At 53.7% G+C, this 25250-nt stretch overlaps 1 protein-coding gene across 4 annotated transcripts in view; it reads right to left on the reverse strand.

Moving 5' to 3' along the window:
• TARBP1 (tRNA guanosine 2 -O-methyltransferase TARBP1) overlaps nucleotides 1-25250 on the reverse strand; it is a 65113-nt gene that overhangs the window by 11695 nt on the left and 28168 nt on the right. For 3 of the 4 annotated variants that reach the window (XM_078858689.1, XM_078858688.1, XM_078858691.1), the window contains exons 23-30: nucleotides 18447-18557; nucleotides 16868-17017; nucleotides 16368-16454; nucleotides 14853-15076; nucleotides 14108-14189; nucleotides 7985-8162; nucleotides 6479-6673; nucleotides 5924-6048 (exon numbers count right to left, since the gene is read on the reverse strand). In XM_078858689.1, coding sequence (XP_078714815.1) covers nucleotides 5924-6048; nucleotides 6479-6673; nucleotides 7985-8162; nucleotides 14108-14189; nucleotides 14853-15076; nucleotides 16368-16454; nucleotides 16868-17017; nucleotides 18447-18557 — 1152 coding nt within the window. The remainder of the gene's footprint in view (nucleotides 1-5923; nucleotides 6049-6478; nucleotides 6674-7984; nucleotides 8163-14107; nucleotides 14190-14852; nucleotides 15077-16367; nucleotides 16455-16867; nucleotides 17018-18446; nucleotides 18558-25250) is intronic. The other variant, XM_078858690.1, reaches the window with a different exon arrangement.

The following is a 25250-nucleotide window of genomic DNA, read 5'->3' on the forward strand; positions in this document are numbered from 1 at the left end:
TCGCCGGCACGGCCCGGTGTTGCCAAGACAGCCCTACCGGGGCCGGTCCACGGTAGGGCTGTCACGAGGGCGACCCGAATACGCGACGCCAGGTCAACTTCAGGGCCATGTCTCACATTAAAACAACAACAAACCTTGGCTCTAGCCGTTTGGCTTTAAACAAAAAGACGTGACAGAAAAGTAGAATATTTTAGCTCGGGAGAGACAAACTTAACCCATGTAAAAATTTTAACATCTATTTATATTTTAACATAATTTTTGCCGAGGCCACGGAGCCTCGGATGTGGGGCCACGGATCTGTGCCGCGTTGCCGATCCTGAATCTAGTATCGGCCCTTCCTGAGCCACGTGGAATAGCGGCATTCAGAGGCGGTAGGACCGGCGTTTTGACAGCGTTAGTCCCGTCTACAACCCTCGTGCAGTCAACCCGCATAGCCGGCCATTCAGGACGTGACATTTTTCAAGAAGTTAACGGCCCCCGGGGTTGAGACAAACGACACAAATCCTCTCATTTGAATTTCCTGATATCAAGGTCGCAGGCGCACGCCTTGTTGACGGCAGGTTACTCCGCGCAGGTATCAGAGGCCCGGCTGCCCTCAGTCGTCACGCCGAGCGCGGCTATCATAGACGGCGACAAGAAGCAGGCGGAACACTCGCGCAACTCTCATTGAAATCAAACGCAGCGACGGAGAACGTTGGAATCTACCTCTGCCGTGACGTACGGTCGTCAGCCGCTGGGATTGAGCCGACAAGGTTCCCTCGGACGGCGCCAAAACAGAGTGAGGATGGGACTTGCTGTTCATTTATAATCCATTTCCTCGATTCAGGGCGTCAAACTGGAGGGGGCCAGGTGCCCCATCGAACGCGGTGGTCATTTGTGCTGCGCCATCATGGCGAGCCGGATCGTCGCTGCCTGGCAGGAGCATGCCGTTACTAGGCGATGGCATTTGTCTGCGTTCGACCGACGGCCTGGGCATGGCGGCGCATGCGGACAAACAGCTTTGTGTGACAACCCCGGCACTGCAAGGCGAACACTCAACTTATGAAATGAAGCACGTTTTATAATGCCTGTCAATAAAAGGTGTTATTTTTATTGTTGTCGTTAATGTTCCTTGAATGGTGAACAAAGAGTCAACCGTTGTTTTTGTCAACATCCACGTGCTCGTTCCATGTACGCAAACAAGGCAAAGAGTCACTCGGAGCGGTCATCTTTGGCCGAGAAACGCTTCCTCGGCTGACGCCGACTCCCGATGGCAGCCAGCGTGCTGGAACGGTCGTAGGTTCAGCAGCCACACGGCCCCACGGTGTTACGAGCGGGAACGTCTCCACCTTCATTTGACCCCCTGTCTCGTTACTCCCCAAGTGGAACAGCGGTGCAGCGGTCAGCGCGTCGTGCTGTGAACCCAGAGACGCGAGTTTGTCTCCCGGTCACGGCTAAAACAAGAGCCGTGTCTCATCTGATCCAGTCCAGAGCTTGCTCATTCGCCAATCCGGACTGACCAGCTTGGTGAAGCATGTTCTTAGGTTTTTTTCGGTAAAGTCACGTAGAAAGTAAAATAAAATAAAAACAAAAATCACGACGTTTCGGAGGCAACACAAGTCTCCGTCATCAGGTGGGACCGTCACAGCCAGATTAGCTGTATCACTTTATTTTACTTTCTACGTGACTTTACCGAAAAAAAACCTAAGAAGATGATTCCTTGCAGTCACGAAAGCTTCAAATCTGGTGAAGCATGGTCAATCAAACCCCCTACGACTGACACGGCGTGCACCTGCATCCTGCAGCGGATTAACCGATGCCGATTTTTGTTGTTGTTATATTTGTAGTAAGCAGTGCAGCAAGTAGGTTGATCGCACACTCGAGTAGAATGTAAGTGTTATCTCCATGCATGCATGGATTTTTGTCCAGGTACTCCCATTGCTTCCCACATCAAACACCACACAGCAATGACTGAGGACCGGTCATACAGCCCAAGCAGTGACCCTCGTCAGAACAATCCTGAGACACAATGTGACTCTGCTGGGAATCTAGAGAACTGTTATTTGCTTTAACAGTCCCTAAACATTGCGCTCCTCCTCATATCAACCTGTAATGCATCACATGTCCGTATGTCCGTCACTAGGACCATGCGGTTTGTATTTACGTTTTAAAATTGAGGTTTAATAAAAAAAAGTATAAAATAAAACTACGAACAGAATTAGAACTTCAAAAAAGGAAGAAAATCATCGATCTATACCTAAACATCTATGTTTAATATCACGATGGCTGGGCACTGGCCACTAAAGTTGTAATTTATCAAAGTTGACGTCTTATTTTGAGAGCTTGGGAAGAGAGACGATGGGAGGGAGAGAAGGGGGGGGGGGTTGCAGAGTGGAGCGGTGCGAGGGAAGAAGCAGAAAGAGAAGCATGGTGACGACCTGCAGTGTGGTCAGTGGGTGGGTGGGTGAGTGAGTGGGTGGGTGAGTGAGTGAGTGAGTGGGTGGGTGGGTGAGTGAGTGAGTGGGTGAGTGAGTGAGTGGGAGGGTGGGTGGGTGAGTGGGTGGGTGGGTGGGTGAATGAGTGGGTTGGTGGGTGGGTGGGTGGGTGGGTGAGTGAGTGGGTGGGTGGGTGGGTGAGTGGGTGGGTGGGTGAGTGGGTGGGTGGGTGAGTGGGTGGTTGGGTGAGTGAGTGGGTGAGTGGGTGGTTGGGTGAGTGAGTGGGTGAGTGGGTGAGTGGGGAGCAGTAGTGTAGCGGTTAGTGCGTGGCGCTACGAACCCGGCGACCTGGGTTCAATTCTCGTTCACGGCCAACACCAGTGACAATTATCTGAACGAGTTCTGGGCCTCCCCAAGGTCGACTCAGCCTCGATTGGGTACCTGGTGCGGTGTTTAAACATCGCCACGAGGAGGACAAAGGCGGCCGGGCATGGTGCTGGCCACTCACCCCCCTCGTGTACCGTGCCGGCCTTCATAAGTCCTACGCGCTAACAGCACTTGCCCCAACAGTCTGGTAAGGCTACACGGAGGATCTTTGTCTTTGTTGTGACCTACAGTGTGGTGGATGAGACGAAACGGTGAGTCTGGCAGACCGAGTCCACAGCACGGGCGAAGCCACCGACGAGTGACGTTCGCCAAGCGTGTTTTTACTCGTAGATTTATTTTACAGCCCTTTCTCAATCCATTGCTGGATGAAGGTCTCCCCACGCCATGTCAGTCGTGGGAGTTGTTTGACCATACTTCACCAGGGCTAATTCAGGTTTTTGCGATCACTGTGAGAGCCGTGGTCGGGAATAAAACCGGGGTCACCGGGTTCGTAGCGCACTGCACCTACCGCTGTGCCACAGCTCCACGCCTCGATTCACACATCCCGAGTGCAATAATAGACTTTATTTAATTGGTGAATTCGTTACATCGCTAATTGGCACCGTTTATGACAATTCAACCCTCATAATTAATTCATTGTAAACACGGCTGGTTATTATTTCTATTATATGACATTCTGTACCATTAAGGCACCACTGGAACATTATTGCAATCCCATCCACTGAGTCAGCTTCTCAACGCTCGGACCGATCGCCGGTTTAACTCATGAGACGAAACATCAAGGGGCTTCGAGGGCAGCGGAGGTGCAGGTGCAGCTCAAACACCACTCCACCTGCAACATTCGCGCCGGGTAGATATCGGTGTGTCATTTTTTTTATTTTAGCGTTTTTCCAAAAAACAACAAAGGCGCAATCGAAGATCATCACCTCCCCAAGGAGAAGGGGAAAGGATGGTAATTGCCGTAAGTCTGCCGGGCTCCAGGGTTAAACCTTCGGTGCCGAAACGCTAATTGCCAGCCGTCACATTTGTCAAAAGTCACATCGAAATAATTAGTCCGAGACTACGTGTCGGTAGGCAAGACGGCGGTTCGGCAATGTGCGGCATCGCCGACGGTGGGGGCTGGGCGACGTGCCCCCCCCCCTCCCCCTGCCTTGGCAACGCGGCGGTGGCGCGTGAGAAACGGCACCGCGCGCCACTCGCCACGCGCCATCGCCGTCGAGCGAGCGACCGAGCGGGCTACCTCGGAGGGAAATTGAAAAAGTGACGAGGCATCCCTCGTCCCCGTGTCCGTCAGCCGCGCAGGTCAATAAATCCATCACCGCAGTGCAATCCTCGCACGTGGTGCTCGGTTGTCATCGCTCGCTGGCAGGCATCGCGACCGCTCAAAGTGGCCCTGGCACGGGTCGCGATCGGCCGCAAAAAACGGCCATCATCGGCTGACAAAAATAAAAAGAATAATAATCTAAGACCGGGCGAGCGAGTGCCGCCGAAGGTATTAATGATGCAATTTCTACGTAGCATGTCGAACATTAACACACGCCGCTAAACCAGACCCCAAGGGACCACCCAGTCTCGCTCCAGTTGTTTTCATTCGCAGCCACCAGTCACAGCAGAGCGCGATGAAAACGATCAATAATTCTCGATTCATTCGTCCAAGAGGACTCCATGCCGAGGTGACAGGGTGGCACAGAGGTCAGGGCGCTGAATATATTCAAGCAAAAATGTTCGTTTTCACTAAATTTGTCTAAATTCCATCTCACAGAATTAAAATATCAGTTTGACTGTCAAGTGACAAGCAGAAATCTCATAGCAGGGAGCGTGTCGGATAGCCGGGGCACGCCGCCTCTGGGTGAGTATCCACAAGGCAAGAGCCGTTTGACCAAGGCCGGCGAGGCATCTCCACGCTGATACGAATATTCACACTCCTGTGCGGCAGCTTCTGCAGGTGCACGTCCTTTACAAACAACAGGGATGAGCTAGAATAACATTAAGATATGACACACGCACATGGCGTGTTTACACAGCGCGCTGCGTTGTGATTGCGTTGTGTCTATTCGCCCGTGTGTGCGATCGTTCTCGAAACTCAACACCGCATTTGACAAATCTATCCTTGGTATCCGATGCTCCCCGTACGTAGAACGGTTATCGCATCTGTGTCACGTCCTCAGCAAGCTGCTCATTATATATTTGAACAGCAGGAACGTCAACATTTTGGAGCGACGTGCTTTTGAATGTGTACACGACTGGACTCTTAAACCTCACGTTGATGATTCGTAATTTGAGGCTCATTTAGTTTGGCTCTGCTTAGTTTAGTTATTATTTATTTTTAAATGAATTACGCTTTCATTCTCCACTTGCTTTTTAGCCCAGGTCTAAGTTGAGACCTTGGGTCTCAACGGACTCTGACCTGGTCACACAGAGCACTTAGACGTGAATGACCATCATGAAAACGATGAACTTGTGAGCGCATCGAAGGACATTCGTCACAGGAACATGAATGACACTGGCGGTGTGAGATCTTATTTCCACAATTGTATCCCTAAACTCGATTCAGATATCTCACAGAGCATTGGGAACCCTTCGTGTTTAGAGAACGCCCCACAAAAGTTGATATCACAGACCTACCTCTGAAATCCTGGTCCACAGAGTAGGTGGCAGGTGATCTTGGTCCCACAGAGAGGTGATCTTAGTCAAAATTAAGTTCAGAACTACATTTTACGTGATTTTTCATACAATCAGTGGGTACCGGGCTGATACCATCAAACAACTACACTTGTGAATCCGGTGTGATCACAGGTCGACATTAGCGGTGCCATCTGAGCACTCTGACCTCTTGAGCCACCCTGGGGCGCCTTTCCAATGTGGTGCTTATTGAAGGGCACCTTTTGTAGTCCAATTAGCACGGTTGGCTGCGTACGCTGCGAAAGAAGTTCAACATACACACACATACGTACAAGAAGTTCAAGATACACCCATACATACGTACAAGAAGTTCAACATACACACACATACGTACGTACAAGAAGTTCAACATACACACAAATATGTACAAGATCAACATACACACACACATACTTACAAGAAGTTCGACACACACACACACACAGAGGGTGGCGCGTCACCTCGAGGATGGGCAGCCACTGCTCGGCGGTGACGCTCAGGGCCTGGAACTGGCGGTCGGTCACGTGGTGTCGCCCTCCCAGCACCAGCGCCGACGCGCCCAGGATTTCACAAGTCCGACACAGGCCTGGGGGTGGCACCACCGCACACGAAATATAAAGATCCCCCGTACACCCTTCACAGACTGTTGGGGCAAGTGCTGTTAGCGAGCACCTATGAAGGCCGGCACTGTGGCACACGAGGGGGTGGCTGGCCAGCAACACGCCCGGCCGCCTTTGTCTCCCCAGTGGCGATGTTCACACACCTCTCGAGATCGGGTCCTCCAGTTGATTTGGTCATGAGGTGGTAATGATACTGAAGGTGATGGAATAATTATCCCTTCATCCAGGAAGGACCAAAGCTAAGCCTCAAGACTAGCTTATACGAGGGCCCCATTTTGCGCTTTTTCCCGATCCCACAGTGAGTTTAGGTCGTGTGCTCGCCCCAACAAGACACTGCCATTGGCCGCGTTGTGGACGAGGGAACAGTGGGCCCCCACTCCCGCCCCCGTGCCGCACCGCCCAGGTTGGTGGACTTGTCGACGAGCGAGGCCACGACGAGGAGGCCGCCGCCCGGCGGGCCAAGTCGCGCCGAGCGCTGCTCCTGCAGGGTGGCACCCCGCAGGTCCGGGTCGGAGAGGCCACCGCGCCACGACACGAACTTCTTCTGCACGTCACCGTCACCGACCCCATCCGTGTCCTGCGTCACCGAGCCTGTGCCGCCGAGACAAGAGGAGCAGAGGGGCGAATGGGAAGGACAAAAAACGCACCTCCACCGAGGACTCGAAATCGCATCAAAAGTCTGATGCCGTGTATCCACAACCACTTAGCAGACGAGCTCGGCAGCGCTGGCTTGGAGAGGGGGCTTAGAAGCCCTGGGACAACCCATCGCTTTTCAGCATTAGCCGTCCCGACGCAGATCCGTGTCCCCAAACCGTATCGACCACGAGGCCCCGTGGGCTGGGGCCCCCTTCTTCCCATTCCATCCCTGCCTCCCCGCTGACCTCTTTCCCTCCTAGCCCTTCTGAATGCAAGCCTGGGCCAGGTGAGACCATACCAGACCCAAAATATATCATAGCGGTAATCTGTCGCATCTTAATATTACGTAACAAAAATCACGGCTGGGAACGTCAACGCGGCGAGCAACGCCACCGACAGCGGATCCCATTTTTGCGTTGACCCTGCGACGTCACCACCGGCCGTGAGGTCGGCCCAGGCAAAACAAGCGTGACCCTCCTCCTCGTGGGGGGGTCCTAGCACGTGGCCCGGCGGGGCTACCGCGGGAAACCAGGTGCCAGACCTGCGAGGCCTGGTCTGCGAATCGAGCCGGCGCTCTTCCCGGTGGTCGTGGAAACTCGGCATCGGTGACAGAAGCGGCGCAAGAGCAGGAGAGGTTGCGTAACCCCACCCCGGAGACTCGAACACCCTGCTGCCTTGTTCTGGCACACACGGTGATAGGCATCGTGTTTTTTTCGACTTTCTGTTTGCCATTTATTGCCGTTTTGTTGAATGGTGTAAAAAAACGTTAAAAAAACGTGCTGCCTCGCGAACACCGTGAACTATTGTTGTACCGAGTCTTCTTAAACACCTTGTTATCACACCGTGACTAACGTTACACTGCTACGGCAATTTTGCATTATACCTTTTCAACAAAAACTAAGAATTAATCTCAATTACCCGTTACTTCCCTCATTTCAATAATTGTCAGCACTCCCCACAAATCTGTAACAGGCGCGTGACTAACAAACGATGACGACGATGTGCAAGTCGGTTGGGTACCACGCAGCCCGCAAGACGGTGCGCCTCCGTTTCCATGGATACGGGCGAGCGTGAGAGACCGACGGGGGGCGGGGGGGGAACCTCAGAGCATCGGAAATGTTGGAGTGCAATGGCAGCCGTCTAATAGCCCTCCACTCTAAAGGACTCATCGTTTTAGGAATAATTGGAAAGGGCGTGGGAGGCGTGCGGATGCGTGGCTTGCTCTCGATAACGACGGTGGCAGTCGTCCCGCCCGCCCACCCGCACCTCTCTCCCGTAGCACCCAGGCTGTATCCTGCACGGCCTCCAGCTCCCGGCGAGGGTTGGCGAGTGGCGGCGCGCCGGGCCAGGCGTGCCGTCGCCACGGCAACGCCTCGAAGCGGCCCACCCACAGCCACTCGTCGTCGCTGAGCTCCGAGAGGCGCGGGAAGGTCCAGAAGATGGTCTGGCGAAGGGGGGGGGGGCAGCAACACAAAAACACTGAGGCCACTCAAACTCCTTTGCAGAGCGGGGAGAGCAAAATGGCAAAACTATAAGAAAACAAAAATGTTTCGGCGCAACGGCATCTGGGCAGCTTTGTCGAGATCAATTGCGGTGGACGTGACCTTTGCGTGACGTGCTTTTTTTGTAAAGTTCATCGCTGAACGAGAGACAGCAAAAGTCGAGGGTGCCCATCCGTGCACACTTTTGCCTCGTTATGCTCGGCAGGCAACAGCCCCTACGGGCGCCTGGGGAAAGACGACGAATCGAACGCAGCACCGCCACTGAAGGACGATTGTCGCTCACGAGAACCCGGCCCTTCCCTGGGGGCATCACGAGGGACTCGACCGCTGGCCCAGTTCTCCGACACGCGCATCGGCATCTTGGGACTAGTTCCCCATATCAACATGCAGCCAGCGCCGGGAATAGGCAAAGAGGATGGCAATGGGTTAAGGAATTGGGGGGGGGCGCTGATAAAAACACATCCACCGGGGAACGAAAGAGCAAACGAGAGGACGTGGCGATGCGGTACGCCGACATAGCGGCAGCCGCCGGTGAGCTCCCGAAAGGTTACGTAAAAATAAGCACCAATCTCTCGTGCGTTTGTTCACACGAAGCCAAAAAGTATTTTTTTACGGGCGAAAAACCACCAGCCGCAACGGCTTAAATTAAGCGAATACATAAGATAAGTAGAGAACATAATAACAAAGCAATTACGAGATGAGGCAAATAGCAGAGGATGAAGATTAAACGACGCACAAACAATCGCGGACGCAAACAGATGCCAATGGTGACGCCAGCGAAGGGACTTTGATGAACATAAAATATGCCAGGCTGCCCAAATCCTCCCGAGTGCTCGCCCGGCGCTTCCCCACAGAGGCCATGCGGAATCACAAGCGGCCGCACGCGCGCGTCCCGCCGACAGCCCCGAGTCAAATTCATCAGCGGCGGGCTGCACAATAACCCCTGGCTCGCTGACGTCACCTCCACAGGTGCGCACGACCAAAACAAATTTATTAGAGACGGCAAAACACACGCGCCCCGCACATCCGAAGAACAACAACAAAAAACAGAGCCGTCATTATTGGCATAATGAGGCAGCTTGGGACTGAATCCAAAGGGACGGCGTCACCTGACCCACCCAGGTCATTACCGGGACGCTCGTTGACACTGTTCAATTGACAGGCGCCCCTTCTATGTCGCTGTCGCACCGCCATCACTTGAGCCCAGACGAGTGGAATTTTCCCCCACAGCTGATGAGGTGCATCCTCTTTTTTCTCTTCTGTTCATTCTCCACAAAATGTGGGGGTCACGTCGACCCAAGTGGCTCCCTGCCCAACGCGGATCAAGGGGAGCTCGGCATTCGGAACTCGGTGGTTCTTCCGAGCTCTGTGACCTCACCCCCCATCAACCCCCTGACCCCACCTCCCCCCCTCCAGCCAGAGACGAAACGTCAAAATCACGGCCACGCACCGATTTCCATCGCAACGGAGAGACGCGCCCACGTCACCCCAGAGGAACCCCCCCCCACCCGTCACACGCACACGCACACACACGCGTGCGTGTTCACGGGGCTTGTGCTCGGGCTCCGAATGGGCGGGGGAGAGAGCGAACGCGCCCTCGTTTGTTCACGTTGAGCGCGAGTAGAAAACTTTCCCGTCGCTGAGATCAGAGTGGGCGCTCGGTGGAAACGAGCGCCGCCCGCGATCGGCTCACGCCCGCGGTGCGCCCCGCACGTCGTCACAACTCGCAAGATAAGCAGGGGTTCAGCCTGGAGAGTGCTTGGATGGGCGACCACCGTGCGCGGCACACATGTCGGAGTCTGGCGGGGCTGCGTTGTCAGCGGAGGACAGTGCAGCAAAAATCCACTTGCATAGTACTCCGATCCCATGTCTACCCACCTTCAGCAACGCTCAGTCTGGCCATAGGGCCCACGCACGGCGCGGGCAGGCCCTCATCCAGCAGCGGCCCGACACAAGGGCTGTTAAAGCATAACAGAAAACGACAGAACAGGCTGATGTTTCGGATGATCCTTCTCCAGAGCGGTTGCATCCTATTGCCCTGGACACAGCGCAGCGCTGCCTAATTTGAGCTCAAGCACAATGAATGACATATCCTAAGCGAAAGGACGGAGGCTCACGACATAGCCCCCCGCGGCTTGTCCTCCGTAATACACCACGTGTCAAAAAAAAAAAAACATGCCGTGATGGAATGAAATAAAATGGGCGAAAATCGGAATGCTGCCTGGAGCTGCAACACAACAGACTGGCGGTGGCGTTATTGTGGCGGTGGCGTTATTGTGGCGGTGGCGTTATTGTGGCGGTGGCGTCATTGTGGCGGTGGCGTTATTGTGGCGGTGGCGTTATTGTGGCGGTGTTTATCCGCCCAGCGCGAGCTCCGGTGCAGCGCGGCACCCAGCGTCGCGACCGACGGCTCACAATAATTAGCTTTCTATTTTTACCCGCAGCCACAGCTGCCCGTGCGCTCCCCCGTGGCAATCGTCTGCTGCACGAGTGACAAAAAATTGCCTCCTTCGCCACACAAGGGAATACCGCAAAACGACAACGCTTCCATTGTGCACAGTGCCTCCCTCCCTCCCCATGCCCCCCCACCTGTAGCCCCTCCACCTCCAACAATTCCAGCCTTCCCGACCCTGGGCTACCCAGAGATGCCCTCTACCCCGCCGCCCACGCCACTTCCCTTTCGGTGATAACGGCACGCTGTGCTGTGGCTTTGTGAAATACACACTTGTTTCTTTTCATTGCACGCGCATTTTGGGGTTTTTGGGGTGTGCTCATTGCATGTGGCTAAACACGCGTGTACACACCTTGCTACCAAGATCCCCTGTGTAGGCTACTTAGACTATGAGGGCAAGCGCCGTTAGTGAGCGTGTGGTGTGGCCGGCACCATGCCTGGCTGGCCGCCTTTACTTCCCTACCGAGCGAAGTATTCATTTAAGTAAGATTCGACCTACGGGAGGCCCAGGGCCGGTCCAGATATCGCCCGCCGAAGATATTCACCGCAGATGGGAATCAAACTGAGGTTGCTGGGTTTGTAGCGGAGTGCGCTAACCACCGCACCACGCTCGTCACTGCAAAATAAAAAACACCCTCCTACACGGACGCACACACACGCCCACACGCAAAACCGGGAAATAAAGACTGAGAATATTTTCTGTTGACTTGTCATTGAGGCTCACTTCCAGATAGGACCCGATGCCTTGCAAACAAGTCGACGTGTGTGTGTGTACGTTTTTATTTTAACAGCGCACATCCCCGTCACCGGTGAGGTTTGCGCGTGTGCATAATCATGGGCTAGTACGCAATCTCCGGATGTGCCGCATTCCATCTCCGTCGCCGCATGCGCCGCCGCTCCCGAGTGACCGCGCGGAATTGGCGGCCGAGCTCTGCCGCCCTCACTTTTCCGTCGGGAGGGTTGAAGCGTCGTTTTATTGGTACTCGCCTCGCTGAAAAAGGTCGGACACCACGCTGCCCAACACGCGGTGCACTCCGAAAAACGCATCAGCAAACAAACTAGCGAAAGACCCAAAGCCTGATGTGGAGCGCTGGTCAGTGATGGGCGGCGCTGGGCAGCATTGCTGCCCGTTGCCTGCTCGTGAGATAGGCGGAGAGGCATCGGCCTTGCTCCGCTTTGAGGCATGCAGCTGGCCCGCTGCATAAAAGCATAATTTATTTTTCAATTAAATAACAACAAAGCGCAGTCCTGAGTGTGGAACACCGTATTCTCGCTCAGAGGTCTGCCGTTTTTGATGATTACTTTCGATAATGGTAAAAGGGCTTGAAAATACTTGAATAAATAAAATAGTAAATTTATCACCGACAAACAGGCACAAAAAAATCTATCTTGGGCTTAGTACGAGTGGAAAAAGCGTACTCTTATTTTAACACACAAAGGTGTTGTTGTCATCACTTTCAGAATGACCACTTTAACTGGTGCATCCTTCCGTATGCAGCTGTGTGCCAAGGACAACATGAACAAAAAACGCTGAAGGACATGGAGAGTGGAGAGACGTAAGTGCTTCTAAGAAAGCCGTTCTCCAGGTGGGGCTGACGGCAAACAGCGCAGGATGAGAACTCTCATCGAGTGACGGTGTGACAAGTGTATAGGCAAGGGCGCAGGGCAGCCCTGCCACGTTAAGTGACCGTAGTCCTTTATACCATTATTTTTTTTAATGATCTGCATCTGGTGAGCTACATCAAACGTCGATCGTTCATGCTGCGACCGTGAACAGAGCAGGCATCCTCCATAGTACCCCATAAAGCCACACAACGAATGGGACAAAACATTCCCCATGAACTCTTTTATCTCAAAACTGCTTGCTCCCCCTTCACACCCCTCCCGACGCCCTTCCCAGCCTCCCCGCCCCCCTGACTCAACCCACATTAATTTCCCCACGCAGCAACTCCATCCACATGGCCCTCCCAGAGGGAGAGCCAAAGGTCCCGGTGGCTAAACCACATTGGAGGGGGGCCCTCGGAGTGCGAATATCCTGGGAGCCCTCCATTGATGAGCCCAAAGCCACATGGACCAACAGCGTCAATTCCAGCAATTACTGACACTGATACAATCCCACATTGCTTTTTTTTACGGTAATATCTTTCATTTCGCGGTATTTTCAAATGCTCGCAGCGTGCAAATGATGCGGTGATACCGCGTCGTCATTGGACTCACAGCTGGGGACCGTAACTGTGGTGACACGACTCATCACCTCTGAGATCCAGTGCCTTCGGGGCCCTCCCCTGCCACCCTCATTACGAGGCCCCCTGCGGAGCGGGGGAAGAAGCCGGAGAGGCAACGACCGGTTCCCTCGCGTCCTCTGCGCCACCGGTGTCGTGGCACGTGAGGCCCCGCGCAATCACAAGCCACAAACTCTGCATGCGCACGCCAGGTACGATCGCAAATTGTCACGATATTACATCTCACACCCGGACATGGGTGGTGCGAGGCCCGGGCTAACAGGGCTTAGCCCCCCTCAAACTGAATCGCCAGCCGTGGCATTCAAACTCAGCCTACACGGCCAACCTCCCGAGGCCAGGCTTGGCGAGCGCGTGGTGGACTCACGCAATCGGTCAACCCCTGCCGCCTTGGGGCTACCGATCCACCCTAACAATATATCCACCGTCCACCTATCATTACCACGGGTTGGCTACGAACGGTGCGAAAAAAGCTCTACATATATACACCGATATACTCGGCCCAAATAACCCCGATATGTTGGGAAGTTAACGCCACGGTGGCACCACGGAGACGAGATGTTAACTACCTCGCCTGGTATACAGGGGGTCGTGGGTTCGAACCCCACCCTGACACCTGCATATTTGGAGTTAGCATGTACTCCCCGTACTGGCGTGGATTTTTATCCGGGTCCTCTGGTTTTTCCCTCCACATTTAGAACCATCATGCGTTTAGAGTATTTGGAGGCTATACATTTTCACATGATGACAAGCCACTTCATTTGGGTATCATTTGTGGCGAGGTTGCTTCTGAAAAAGAGCTATATAGCTCAGCGGGCCTTACCTGGTAAAATAAAAAAAACATTGCTTAATTTAGTTTTAATATTGTCTCCACACACACTCCATTAAAAGTCAGGCTAACCGAGGTGGATTGATACCTGAAATGTCCAGGCAAGGTGTGATAATGATGATGAGGATGATGATGATGATGAGGATACACCAGTGCTGAGTGACCACCACACCAGTTCTCCTGTGAAAGCACCCGACCGGTGGAGGAGGCACCAGCAATAATTCCACTGCCCGGCCAATTCCAGTTCCTCGGTTCCGTCGCCTGAAACTGGAGAAACCCGACACGGACTTTTTTTGCCTCCACAAACCCGGAGCCACAAGCCGCCACTGTCCACCGTTCACTCCTGCCAGCCCCCGGTCCGCTCACCTCCACGCTGTAGTCCAGCAGCGGCTCGAAGGTTCTGAAGAAGAAGTGCTGCTGCAGTTTCTGCCAGTTCCTGCCGATGTTTCTGTGAACGAGAGGGCGGAGGTTCACGTTTCAAGTTGATTTTGTTGAACCGGGTGAGAACCCAAGAGACCAGGATGAGTCTCATTTTGCACGAGTGGCCTGGGACATCAGTCTGCCAGGAGGGGAACAATTATTTATATGCATAATCCCAATTGAGTAATTTGCAGACTATTTCAAAATGTTACAAATTTGGACCGTGACCCCGGCACGCAACGGCCTACCCCCGCGAACGACGTCGGGGAGCTCTTTAACATCCACTGCGAAACAAGACGGCGCCTCAGTGGCATTAATACGGTTATTTCACATGCAGCGTTATATTTTTTATTGCGGAAAGAAACATGTCCCTGGAGAAAACCCACTCGCACGAGAGAAAAACATGCCAACACTGCACGAACAGCCTGTCTAAACCCTACTGTCTGTACTGCTTCGAGAGACACTGCATTGTTCCGCAGGTAGGCATCTAATGCCGGCTCCATCGTCGCCGCGAGCCACCCATCGCGTCCATCGCCGCCACCCGACCAGCGCCCGTCGCTTCAGCTGGAAGTAACGAAACCCCCCAACCGACGTCACGGGCAACCGTTGTGTACTCTGCTAACGGGCAAAGTACACGACACGGTCGCCCGCGAGTGTTTGCGTCCCGCGACGGCGGCGCCACGAACCGTACCCGGCGGCCGGCATGCAGGCGGCGCCCCACAGGCACACCTCCACCAGCGGCGCCAGCGCCCGCAGCTCCCCGTCGGCCGGCCCGGCCGGCCTCTCGGCAGCTCCCGGCGCGCAGGCCGCCCCCCAGACGCGGCCCAGCGTCAGCAGGGCGTAGAGTCGCACGAGGAAGCTGTGGCTCATGCACCAGGGCAGCACGGCGCGCAGGCAGCGGAGACCGGCATCCTGCTGATCGCACCAGCAAGCCACGGGCGCGGAAAACACCGCCAGATGACTCGATCACTTCCGCTTCATTCATTGCCGTTGAAGACGTCTGGCCGGCGTAGCAGAGTAGGCCCAGATACTCTCTAGAGGGGCTCTCGAGTCCTCCTGCTCGTGGAGGCCCTTGTTCCAGTAGTGGCATGACCAAGAAATTGCAGGGCTGCGCCTTCACCTTCACCTATTGTTATTGATCATCTTTTCAATCAAAATGTGTTCTGCCCCAGCCCAGTAATTTAACTCAGCAGTTAAATAACTGGTCGAGACTCACGGAGGAGTGGCAACCAAAGGAGGGAACAAGAACGAGAGGACGTCCAGCGCAGAAATGACATCTGCTCGTGTGCAGGAGCAATATGGATGTTGCATTGCAGGACTGTGAGGGACGGCATCAGTTGTGAAAGGCTCTCATCCAGCAGTGGATAGATAATGGTTGACAGCCCACTACTAAAACTTCGTGGCAGTGATCGTAAAAGGCAAATAGATCGACGAACGAACCATGGAGAATTAAAAACGTAACTTAGAGTTGCAGCAGCAGATGCACATATCCCTTCCAAAATCGTGGGAGTGGTATTTTTTTACAATTGTAAGTCTGTACAATATACATACGCACGGCACGTGCGCGTACACACACGCACAGTAAATCAAAACACAGACTAAACACGCGGCGTGTGCCGAGAGACCTTGGCGGGACCCCGCTGTGTTTTCATTTGGCGTTGCTCACGGGAGCTGCGTGGGACGCACGCCGTTGGCGGCGAGCAGGTGCCCCCCCTCCCCCCCCCCCCCCACCGCGTGGGCACGAGCGCAACCCCCCGCCCCCCCCCCCGCCCCCCCCCGCCCCTCCGCTGGTTAACCACGATGGCGGCAAGCGGTGGCGCGGAGGTCGCGGTGCCGAGCGGGCACCGCCGACGAGAGCCTGGGCTAAATCCCGGTGGTATCGGCCGCCCGCGACCAAACCGGGTTGTCGAGCGTAGGCAGATGACGGCGAAGCCGTAAGGCGTTTAACGCACGCGTGTGCGCGCGTGTTGAACTTCTTTTGCAATGCGCGTAGCCGACCGTGCTAATCGGGGGTGCGGGGGATGGATTGGCGAGTGTGGTCTGGAGGCCGTAAGTTAGAGCTGGCGATATATTTTACGACTGGATCGACTTCTTTTTCACCTCACAGATACAAAGCGGTCACCGTACGCCGTTCATTCAAAAACCAATCCAAAAAGCGTGCGTCAAGTGAACCGTGAACCATCCACACCGTGTGCACAGCGAGTACCTTGTCCGAGTTGCTGGCGGCCACCGTTGGGAAGTGTGCGAGCACGGAGAGCAGGCTGCAGACGCAGCTCTTGTTTTTCTCCGGGTCCTGGTCTCAGCCACGCAACAGGCTTCGTGTGAACGCCCTCGTTCATGAGGTCAAGACGTGAAATAGCGAAATCAAAATGTGACCATCTACCCCCACACAATGAATCGATGAATTGTCACGACTCTGGGTCGCGATTCCATTTAAGAGATTATTCTTGTAAGTCTCATTTGCGAAGTTAGTGCCATTATGCCTAAACGTGACGTTGGCACATCAATTACGTTCAATTCGCGCATATCGTATAACGATCAACGGATCCGCACGCGCGCGATCGAGATACGTTCGACACGACCGTCGCGATCGATTTTAATCGACGAGGCTCCGCACAGCTCACAGCACAACCGATTAAAACTGGCGCAGGCGCGGTTCAACGCGTGCGGGCGGCGTGGCTCGCGGGGCCCAGCGCGCCCACTCACGTAGGCGAGGGCGGCGACGAGGTCGCCCAGGAGGTGCGGCCGTCGGTTGAGCGCGAGCACGAGCGCCCACTCGAGCAGGTAGGCCACGGACGGCTGGTTGTCGTCCGCCGTCGCCGCGCACGCCCTCGCAAACACGCACTCCACCTCATCCTGGCGAGAGGCGAGAGGGCGCCGGGGCCAGCCGTGGGTGAAGTCGGATAAAGGGGGGGGGGGGCATTAATCCCGGGGCGCTCTGCGTGGTTTTGAGGACCCCGTGCAGTGAGAGCCACTGGCGATGAGCCGGTAGCCGTTACACCTCTCACGCGTGCGGGAGCAGCGTTCAGCATCGCTAGGCGGGCTCCAACCGGTTTCTGATTTTGCCGATGAGCACAGCCACCTCTGCTGAAATGTTGATAGCGAAACGTGCCGATTACAGCGACCCCAACAGATACCAACAGCACACTCGTGCCGCTGAAGTCTTACGCTTACTCTTTCCCCTGTGCGTATCTCCATTCATTCATTCAATTGTTCATTATAAGACAACCCATGAAATGTTATGTCAGAATGTCAAATATCAATATCAACATTTTCCTATCACCTTTCTATACAACCTTGGAAAATGGGATGAATAACACCTCTCCTCAATTGGTCGCTAATCAAATAACGACAACATATTAAAACTTATAAGCGATGCATAGGATGTGTTGAGATATGGTATATGAATTAATAATGCCCCCGTGCAAACAAAGATAATTATTAAGCGAATAACTCGGAATAAATGATCGACCGTTGCAGCGCTGACCCATGGAGTATGCGTAGAGGACACGGCCGACTTGCGGAGAGACGTCGATTTCGTTTGCGCTAAGTGGCCTCCGCGGGCGTTAAGTAAATTACTCCACTCTGGTCGGAGTCACGATGCCGAGCCGCCACTAAATTTTAATCAAAACACCGCTGTGCCCCCCGCCCCGCCCCCCACCACCTTGTGAGACGGTGTTTGGGAATTGGATTTGTTTCCTCGTGCCCATTTTCAGGAACCTCGTTTGTTGGAATCCACGTGCAGAAGTCACGGGCTGCACGAGAGACCGGTTCACGGTTCACGGTTCACGGTTCACGGTTGGCACGGTGACGAAAGGGACCTCGATGCACTCGAGGCAGAAGCGAAGGTCGGGTAGTGGGTCACCGATAACGCAAACGAGTGACAGAGCAGCGGCGCAAAGGTGGAACGTGGACGAGTGGATAGATGAGGTTGTGAGACCGTCATGTCTAACGCTGAGAGTATTTTTTTACGGAATCCCACCCTGCAGCGTCACTTTGTTGAAAGTAGGGCGGCGAACTTAAAACAAACGTTGAACGGTGAAGAGAAGGCGTTAAGGTACAATCCACTCTTACCTGGCGTGCGTTATTTGAACATGAAAAGAAAAACCTCCACCGCTTTGAAAAATTGTAATGACACTTTTAGGACCGCTAAGAATTAGGAAGGGGGTGGTGAGGGGGGGGTTACTCAGCCTCCTCCCCCCACCAGCTGAACGACGACGCATCTTCTGCCGCCAGTGGGAGGCTGGGGCAGGGCGGGGGGCGGGACCCCCGTGGCGACGCTTACCGGGCCCTGCGAGGGCAGCAGCAGCAGCACGGCCTGCCACAACCGGTTGCGCGCGCGGTGCTGGTCCGAGTTGGCGAAGCAGCGCGCCTTCCCCGCCGCCATCGCCCGGTCCTGGGGGCGAGACGCACGCAGCCGCTGCCTCGCACCCTCCTTCTCTCCCTCCGCCACCGCCACCCGCTCGGCAAAAAAACAACCTCCCCCCCCGGTGCCGTCAACTCAGAGGAAACCGACTCCCTCGATCTTCAATAGACTCAGGGGGTTGAGAGGGCATTGGAGAGGGCAGGGGACATATAGGAGATTACGAGGCAGGAAATTTAATAAAAATAAAAATGTGTAAGAAAAACCTCCACTTGTAAATGTTGTGGGTTTACTCTCCAACACAACACCGGTGTGCTGAAGTAGTAACTAATTGGCGCATTTTTTTACGTGACAAACCTTACTAATTGGCTGTCGGGTGGTGGCGGGTTTAACGACACAATTATATCTACGCGATCGAACCCAAAACACCTTTATTGTCGATCGCTTTTTGACACATATATAAACAGCAATGTAAGTTAATGGTTCTGAGGGAGACCGTTCTAGCAGAGTCCAACTACAGTTATTTGTTTATATACTTACTGCTGGTTTTTCGCAATTTTATTTGCAATAACTCTGGCAGTGCCATGGCGCAGGATGCAAGACTTGCCCATTTCAAACTCTCGCAGGTAAGCGCAGCACCCTGCCTTCGAGAAGGGCATGTGGGAGGTGACTTGTCCGATAAATCCCGTGATTTAACATATTATACACCACATAACTAGCTGTGAAACCCCTTCAAGTGATCTATTGTATCCATGCTTAGGGCACTGCAATTCCCCATGCTGCCTGCTATAGAGATGTCCGATCTATTACATAACAAATTATATATATATTTTTTTTACGTTTAGAGCTGGCAATTTTTTTAACCAAATGAAGTAAACCATATTTTTAAAATGAGATTGTGACCAAGTTGGGGACCATGAACCTCCTACATTTGAGAAACAGTTTTAATCACGGTTGGCTGAAACACGGATTTTAACTCAGGATGTCAGCTGTGCTGGCTCAATGCTCTGAGCACTCAGCTACCAGCATACCTCTGTCAGTATGTTTGAAAAAAAAGCATTTAAGACAGGAAACCACGAACCACTTCAGCACGGTAATATGCTTTTAAATTGCCGCAGACTGAAATGTTCATAACAAAAGCTTTCAGGGTCGTGAATTCACGCGACGTGGATTTGGCGGGACGAGAGACGTTCAGCGCACGTGAGGACCTCAACGCGGCTCTGGCCGGGTGTCAGCGGAGGGCGCGGAACGCCGCAGCTCGTAACTGTGGCCACGAAAACATCGGCAGCATAGAAAGGTAACCACGAGGGGGTCTATCGGCAGCACAGGGCAGCGGCCAAGTGTCCGCACACCCGTGTGACATTTGGCAATGGAGGCGCGGTGCATCGTGGGATGACATTTGTATGCTCTGCCGCTGTGCGCCTATCCACGAAAGTGCACCACCGGTCTAGATAACAAGCCTGTCTGGTAAGTGTTGAGGCAGTCAAAGGAATGGATGAGCTGCCTTTGATTTTACACACTGCTCGAAAAATAACGATTGAATAATCTTCCGTAGCGCAATTCTTTGATGTTTTTATTTCGTACTCCATTTAATCTCCTGCCAGACTGCAGAGCCGATTTTAAACGCCCCAGTTCTTGTGCCGTCTCGGCTAATGAATTGGGTCGTTGCATTTGCATTACAAACGGTTATGTAAAGTGTTACATAACGTCTTGTGCGACAAACAGAAATAACTCATTTGAGACACGGGGCACTGGGACATTTGCCTCGTTTACGGAAAATTTAGGTTTTTTAAGGTCAACGCAACACATCGTGAAAACAGTAGAGATTGAAAATGGCCGTCTGTACGTAACTATGGCACCCGTGTGGTCTCCCTTGCCAGAAATAATGAATCCCAAGGGCTATCTCGTGGTTGAAAAAACACCGCCAATCAATCAACTTCAGGTAGGTCCAGGTAATTTTGGGTCATTTCAGGACACCTCAGGTACCGGTCATTGTGACATAAGCTTGGCACATGGGGACAGCCACCGTTGACGTCTCGTGTGCGCCGGTATGGCGCGCGCTCACGACCGCACGCCGACCCGGGCAAGCAACAACAAAAAAACAGAAGACGTTTTTGAGCGAGCGGCTGTTTTGAAAACGGAAGCGTAAGAGTGGCTTTCACTTCGCGCTGGGGCCGCGCGTCGTAATCGGTGGACAAATTCACCCGGGGCCCTTCATCAGTCCACTTCGCGCATTATCTTTGGAAGCGTTTTGCACTCCGCGAGCGCAATTTCTTTCAGTTGAATGACCGAGCGGTCATTGTTGCATCTATTTTGTGTGTGCATTCGGGATTGGAGTGACTATTTGTTGATTACAGTTCTTGCCGCTTCCCGCCACTGCTCGCAGAAGTTATAATATTCTGTCTGTGTCACGGTGCACGCGTGCTGCAGGTTTAGCCCGTGGACAAAGGCTGCGGTGGTCAGTATCGACTTTATTCACCCAGCCCCAGCCGCAAACTCTGACACTAATCTTATCCACGTCTCTCACAACAACAGTGTTCATTTATATGCCGTCGCAATACAATCATATCTCAAGACACTCTCCAATAATGAAAACCACATTCGCGTGGACGAGCGGATGGGGGGTTGGCGAGAAGAGATCAAGCACGTGGGGGGCAGCCTGCGACGAAACAACTGGAGCCCAGCACCAACAAAGATGGGTCCCAGGGCAGCCAAGGCAGCTCCAATGGAGCTCCTTAATTACTCTCAGCACCGTCGACACCCCTAAAATCCGAACCCTATCTCCTTATCTGCGACCCTATTCCTTACCCCCGGCCTTAACTCCGGCCCCGTTCCTTTCCATAACCCCACACCTCAAAGCAAACGAACCTCCACCCCGACATTAACCCCAATGGGCGGGCCACGCACGCTCAGAGATCAGCGGAACGGCTACGGGCAGGACGCTGCCGTAGCGTCGCGGTCTAGTCCCCCTTTACGCGGAAATAAATTCCCTTCAATCCACGAAGAAGAGGGACGAAGAGGAGGGTACGAGGGACGTCGGTGCGGGGTGGCCGCGCCTGCCAATCGAGAGGGGTGGACGAAGACGAGGAGGGAGTCGGGTGACGCGCAACGTCTCTCACAGCCACTGCCGCGGCCGCTGCTGTTGCCCTCGTCCGCACCCAGAGCCGACGGCTGAGCCCCTCTCCGCGACGGCCTCCTCCCCAAATCCCTCGCGCCTCCCTCCAAACTCCAGATGACCCGGAAATTCTGCTGCCAGGACCCTCGTGTGCACGGCGTGAAGGGTTTATCAATCCACTGCTGGATGAATTGCCTCCCCACACGCGTTGATCGTGGGGGTTGTTACATCGTTAAGGGGGCCAGGGTGCCCAGGACCGGTTTAGATTTCACTCTCACCACTGGTGTTAGCCGTGGCCGGGGATCAAACTGGTGTGGCTTGGTTCATAACGCGGTGCACTAACCACCGCTCAATCCCAACAATACTGTATTACCCTGTAACAAACCACAATGGATATTAATGTACGCAATACCCAAACAACCCAGCGTGACGAGGAAAAAACCAAAACAACACACAATCCATACAACAATACTGAGAAATACATGAACACAACGTAAACAAAGTGCGCAACAAGCATTGTGCAACATGTGTATGTTACGTGCGATGACGTCAATGTCGGATCCACGTGTGTGATCCGTGTCTGATCCACATGACGTGGATTAGACGTGGACAAAGGAGCCAGAACAAAGCAACCGGAACAAAAGCTGAAAAGTGTGCAAAGAAGTGCGGAGAGCCAAAGGCTTGGAAATGCTCCGAGAGACACAGGGAGCAACGCACGGATTAAGGAGGATACGCCGCTTGAAGACACATTTTTGACTGTGAACAACAGCAAGAGGGCAGGGCACGTCGGGAGAAGGTACGACGACCGGCGGTCAGAGGGAGGAAGCCGCCCGAGAGGGCGTCCACCGCAGAGATTGAGCGACGAAATCAGCCCGCGTGCAGGGGAGGCCTTAACACAGCAGTGGATTGATCGTGGCCGACTGCTCTCTTTCTCGAGATAAAATAAGTACGTCCACTATATGTTGCAAACAAATCTAAATCAGTATATTCACAAGCTACATTATAATTATATGCATTGATTCATCGATTTAAACAATGTACCGCTTAATCGATTGACATGCATTCTCATGCCGAATATAAATGCGTAAAATTATGTGTGTAAGTACAATACATTAACTGACAACATGAATTACATACAAATGGGGTGAATGAAACTGCACGAACGAAAGGATCCATTCCTGAATCGTGAAAACTCATCGCATCGCTGTTGTGCGGTTGAATCGCTACGTGCCAAATACATATTTTGGAATACCGAAGACGTCATATTTCTTGCAAAGCACTGCGAAGAGACGGAACCCGCTCTGCGCGTGACGGGGAGAGTGGGGGAGATGGCGTCGGGCCGGGCCGATGACTCGCCAAGCCCATTCAGCAGCAACCGCTGAGGACGGCCGTTTTGGCTAAATGATCCGACTGCTTGCCGTGGCAAACAGAACAAGCGCCCTTTCTAACCCGGCTACTCGAGGTGAAGAGCCCCCAGAAATTAAAAGGTGACGCAGACGGGCCGTGGAGGCGGCGTTTGGCAGCGCGCCTCCTAAACCCAGCGGCGCACGAGCGCTCGTCTTTTACGAACCCCGGCACGTCGCCGCCAGCGACAAATCAAACCGCCCGCGCTGCCCGCGGCCGCCTTTAGGCGACGGAGCCACCCCCCACCCACCCCCCCACCCCCCCCCAGGGACGAGGAGTGCCACACGCGCGGGAAGGCTCCCGGCCCTCGCAGGCGAGCCCGCCGAGAGGTCGCGTCGAATGGCCGGGCAGAAAAAGGGAGGGAGGGGTTAAAACGCGCCCGCTGTGCTGTTTGCAGAACACGTCCTTATCGTGTTTGAATGACGGGGTCGGGAGGGCACCGGGGGTTCACTGGAGTCACACCCAGTATGTTGCTCTGCACGTAGCCAGGCGGGGCTCTCAACACAACAGGTGCCTCTCTGCGTTGCCCGCCGTCTCACGGTCGCCCTCGCTGTCGCTACGGCTCGCTCCAGATTTGCTCTCTTGGTGAGTCACATGTCCACATCGCTCTCCGTTTTGTGAGGCGGTCAGGGGATGACAGCGACGGATTATTGAATCTCTATGTGTGCAACTTTGCATGTTACCCCCTCAAAAGTGTGGGTTTTCTCCAGGTACTCCAACATGACAAACGAGGATTAGTGGATTTAGCGCCGCCAGATACACTGCATGGGAGGTGCAGTGTAATTAAAGGATGATGATGAAAAACGGATCTTAAGACTGCGAGGCTCTCAGGGAAAATACAGAATTATCACCGTATTCTCCAGACGACAAGATGCACTTTTTCCCCTTGTGTTTTAAAGCAAAAGCTGTGATGGACGCGTCTTACTGTCTGGAGAACACGGCATCATGTACTGGAATTGCCACTGTGCTCCTCTTTCTTCCCATAGCCACCCTCTCTCCATCGTCACTAGAAACGTGCGTTCAGAGTATGTGGCTGCTGATAGAAATGTCTGCGTGGGAAGCCACTTTGTCGAGCTATCATTTGTGATTGCCAGGTGGCTTCTGACAAAGAGCTGTGTAGCTCAGTGGGCCTTACCTGGGAAACAAAAATAGTTCGTTGGTTACTACCCAAATACAGGGCGCTTCAAAAAAATGTTAGCACTTATATGGGACTACCGTTTTCAATGGAAAAAGAACGGTTAATACACTGTAACATGATAACAAATGTAAATGTTAATAGCTTCAGAAAAAAGTCTCTCCACTTGTTCGCCATCATTGTCAACACGTGCCTGGCATCTTCTCCAGGTGGTCTCCGGAGGCACCTTTTCTTGTGGTATTGTTGCAAATTCTCAGAAGCGTTAACATTTTTTTGAAGCGCCCTGTGCTGTACGTGTAAACTCCTGTACAAACCGAACCGTTGGCCTCTCGTCGTCGTCGTCATTTCGTAACGATCGCTCCACAATCGCACGCAAGCCGAAAAAACGGAAACAAATCATTCTCGGAGAGAGCGGCCGTAGGGTACGAGGAGCCCCCCCCCTCCCCCCTCCCCCACACCCTCTGCAGCGACCACACTTCCTGCGCAAGTGTCTGCTCGTTTATTTTTAGCCGTCAATTAGCGCCCTTGAAACAATAAAACTTTAATGCGCTACCGCACGCGGCGCTCCGGCAATAACGGTGACCTCGGCACCCCCTCCCCACCCCCTGCCGCCCCCCCGCGCCAACTCAATGTCCCATTGTGAGCATCGCTGGCGCCCTGTGTCCGTACGCACACAGGGGCGCTGCTTTACCTGACCTTGTCAGCCTAATGGGCTCTCTCAGTCTCCACTCTCCATCCACTCACGCTGCTACATGCAACGTTCACACACACACACCTCTCTGTACGTTAAACACATACACACAGCCCTTTGTTAAACCACCGCGGGACGGAGGCCTCCTCCATGCCGTCCAGGTCGTCGGGGTTACTTGACCATACTTCATCCTGCTGGTCAGTGCAGGTTGGACAAGTGGGGTGGGGGAGCATAGACGTACAGTACAACAATTGCGTACGCTGCACTACCTCCTGTTGCCCCCAGCGAAGCCCCGCACCAGCCAATAGCACAAAGTGTTTTAGACGCAGTGGTCGCCCATCCAAGCCTCATCACGTCGGGCTCAAGCCTGCTTGGCTTCAT

The sequence above is a fragment of the Lampetra fluviatilis genome, chromosome 7, assembly GCF_964198595.1.
Source record: "Lampetra fluviatilis chromosome 7, kcLamFluv1.1, whole genome shotgun sequence".
NCBI classification, from domain to species: Eukaryota; Metazoa; Chordata; class Hyperoartia; order Petromyzontiformes; family Petromyzontidae; genus Lampetra; species Lampetra fluviatilis.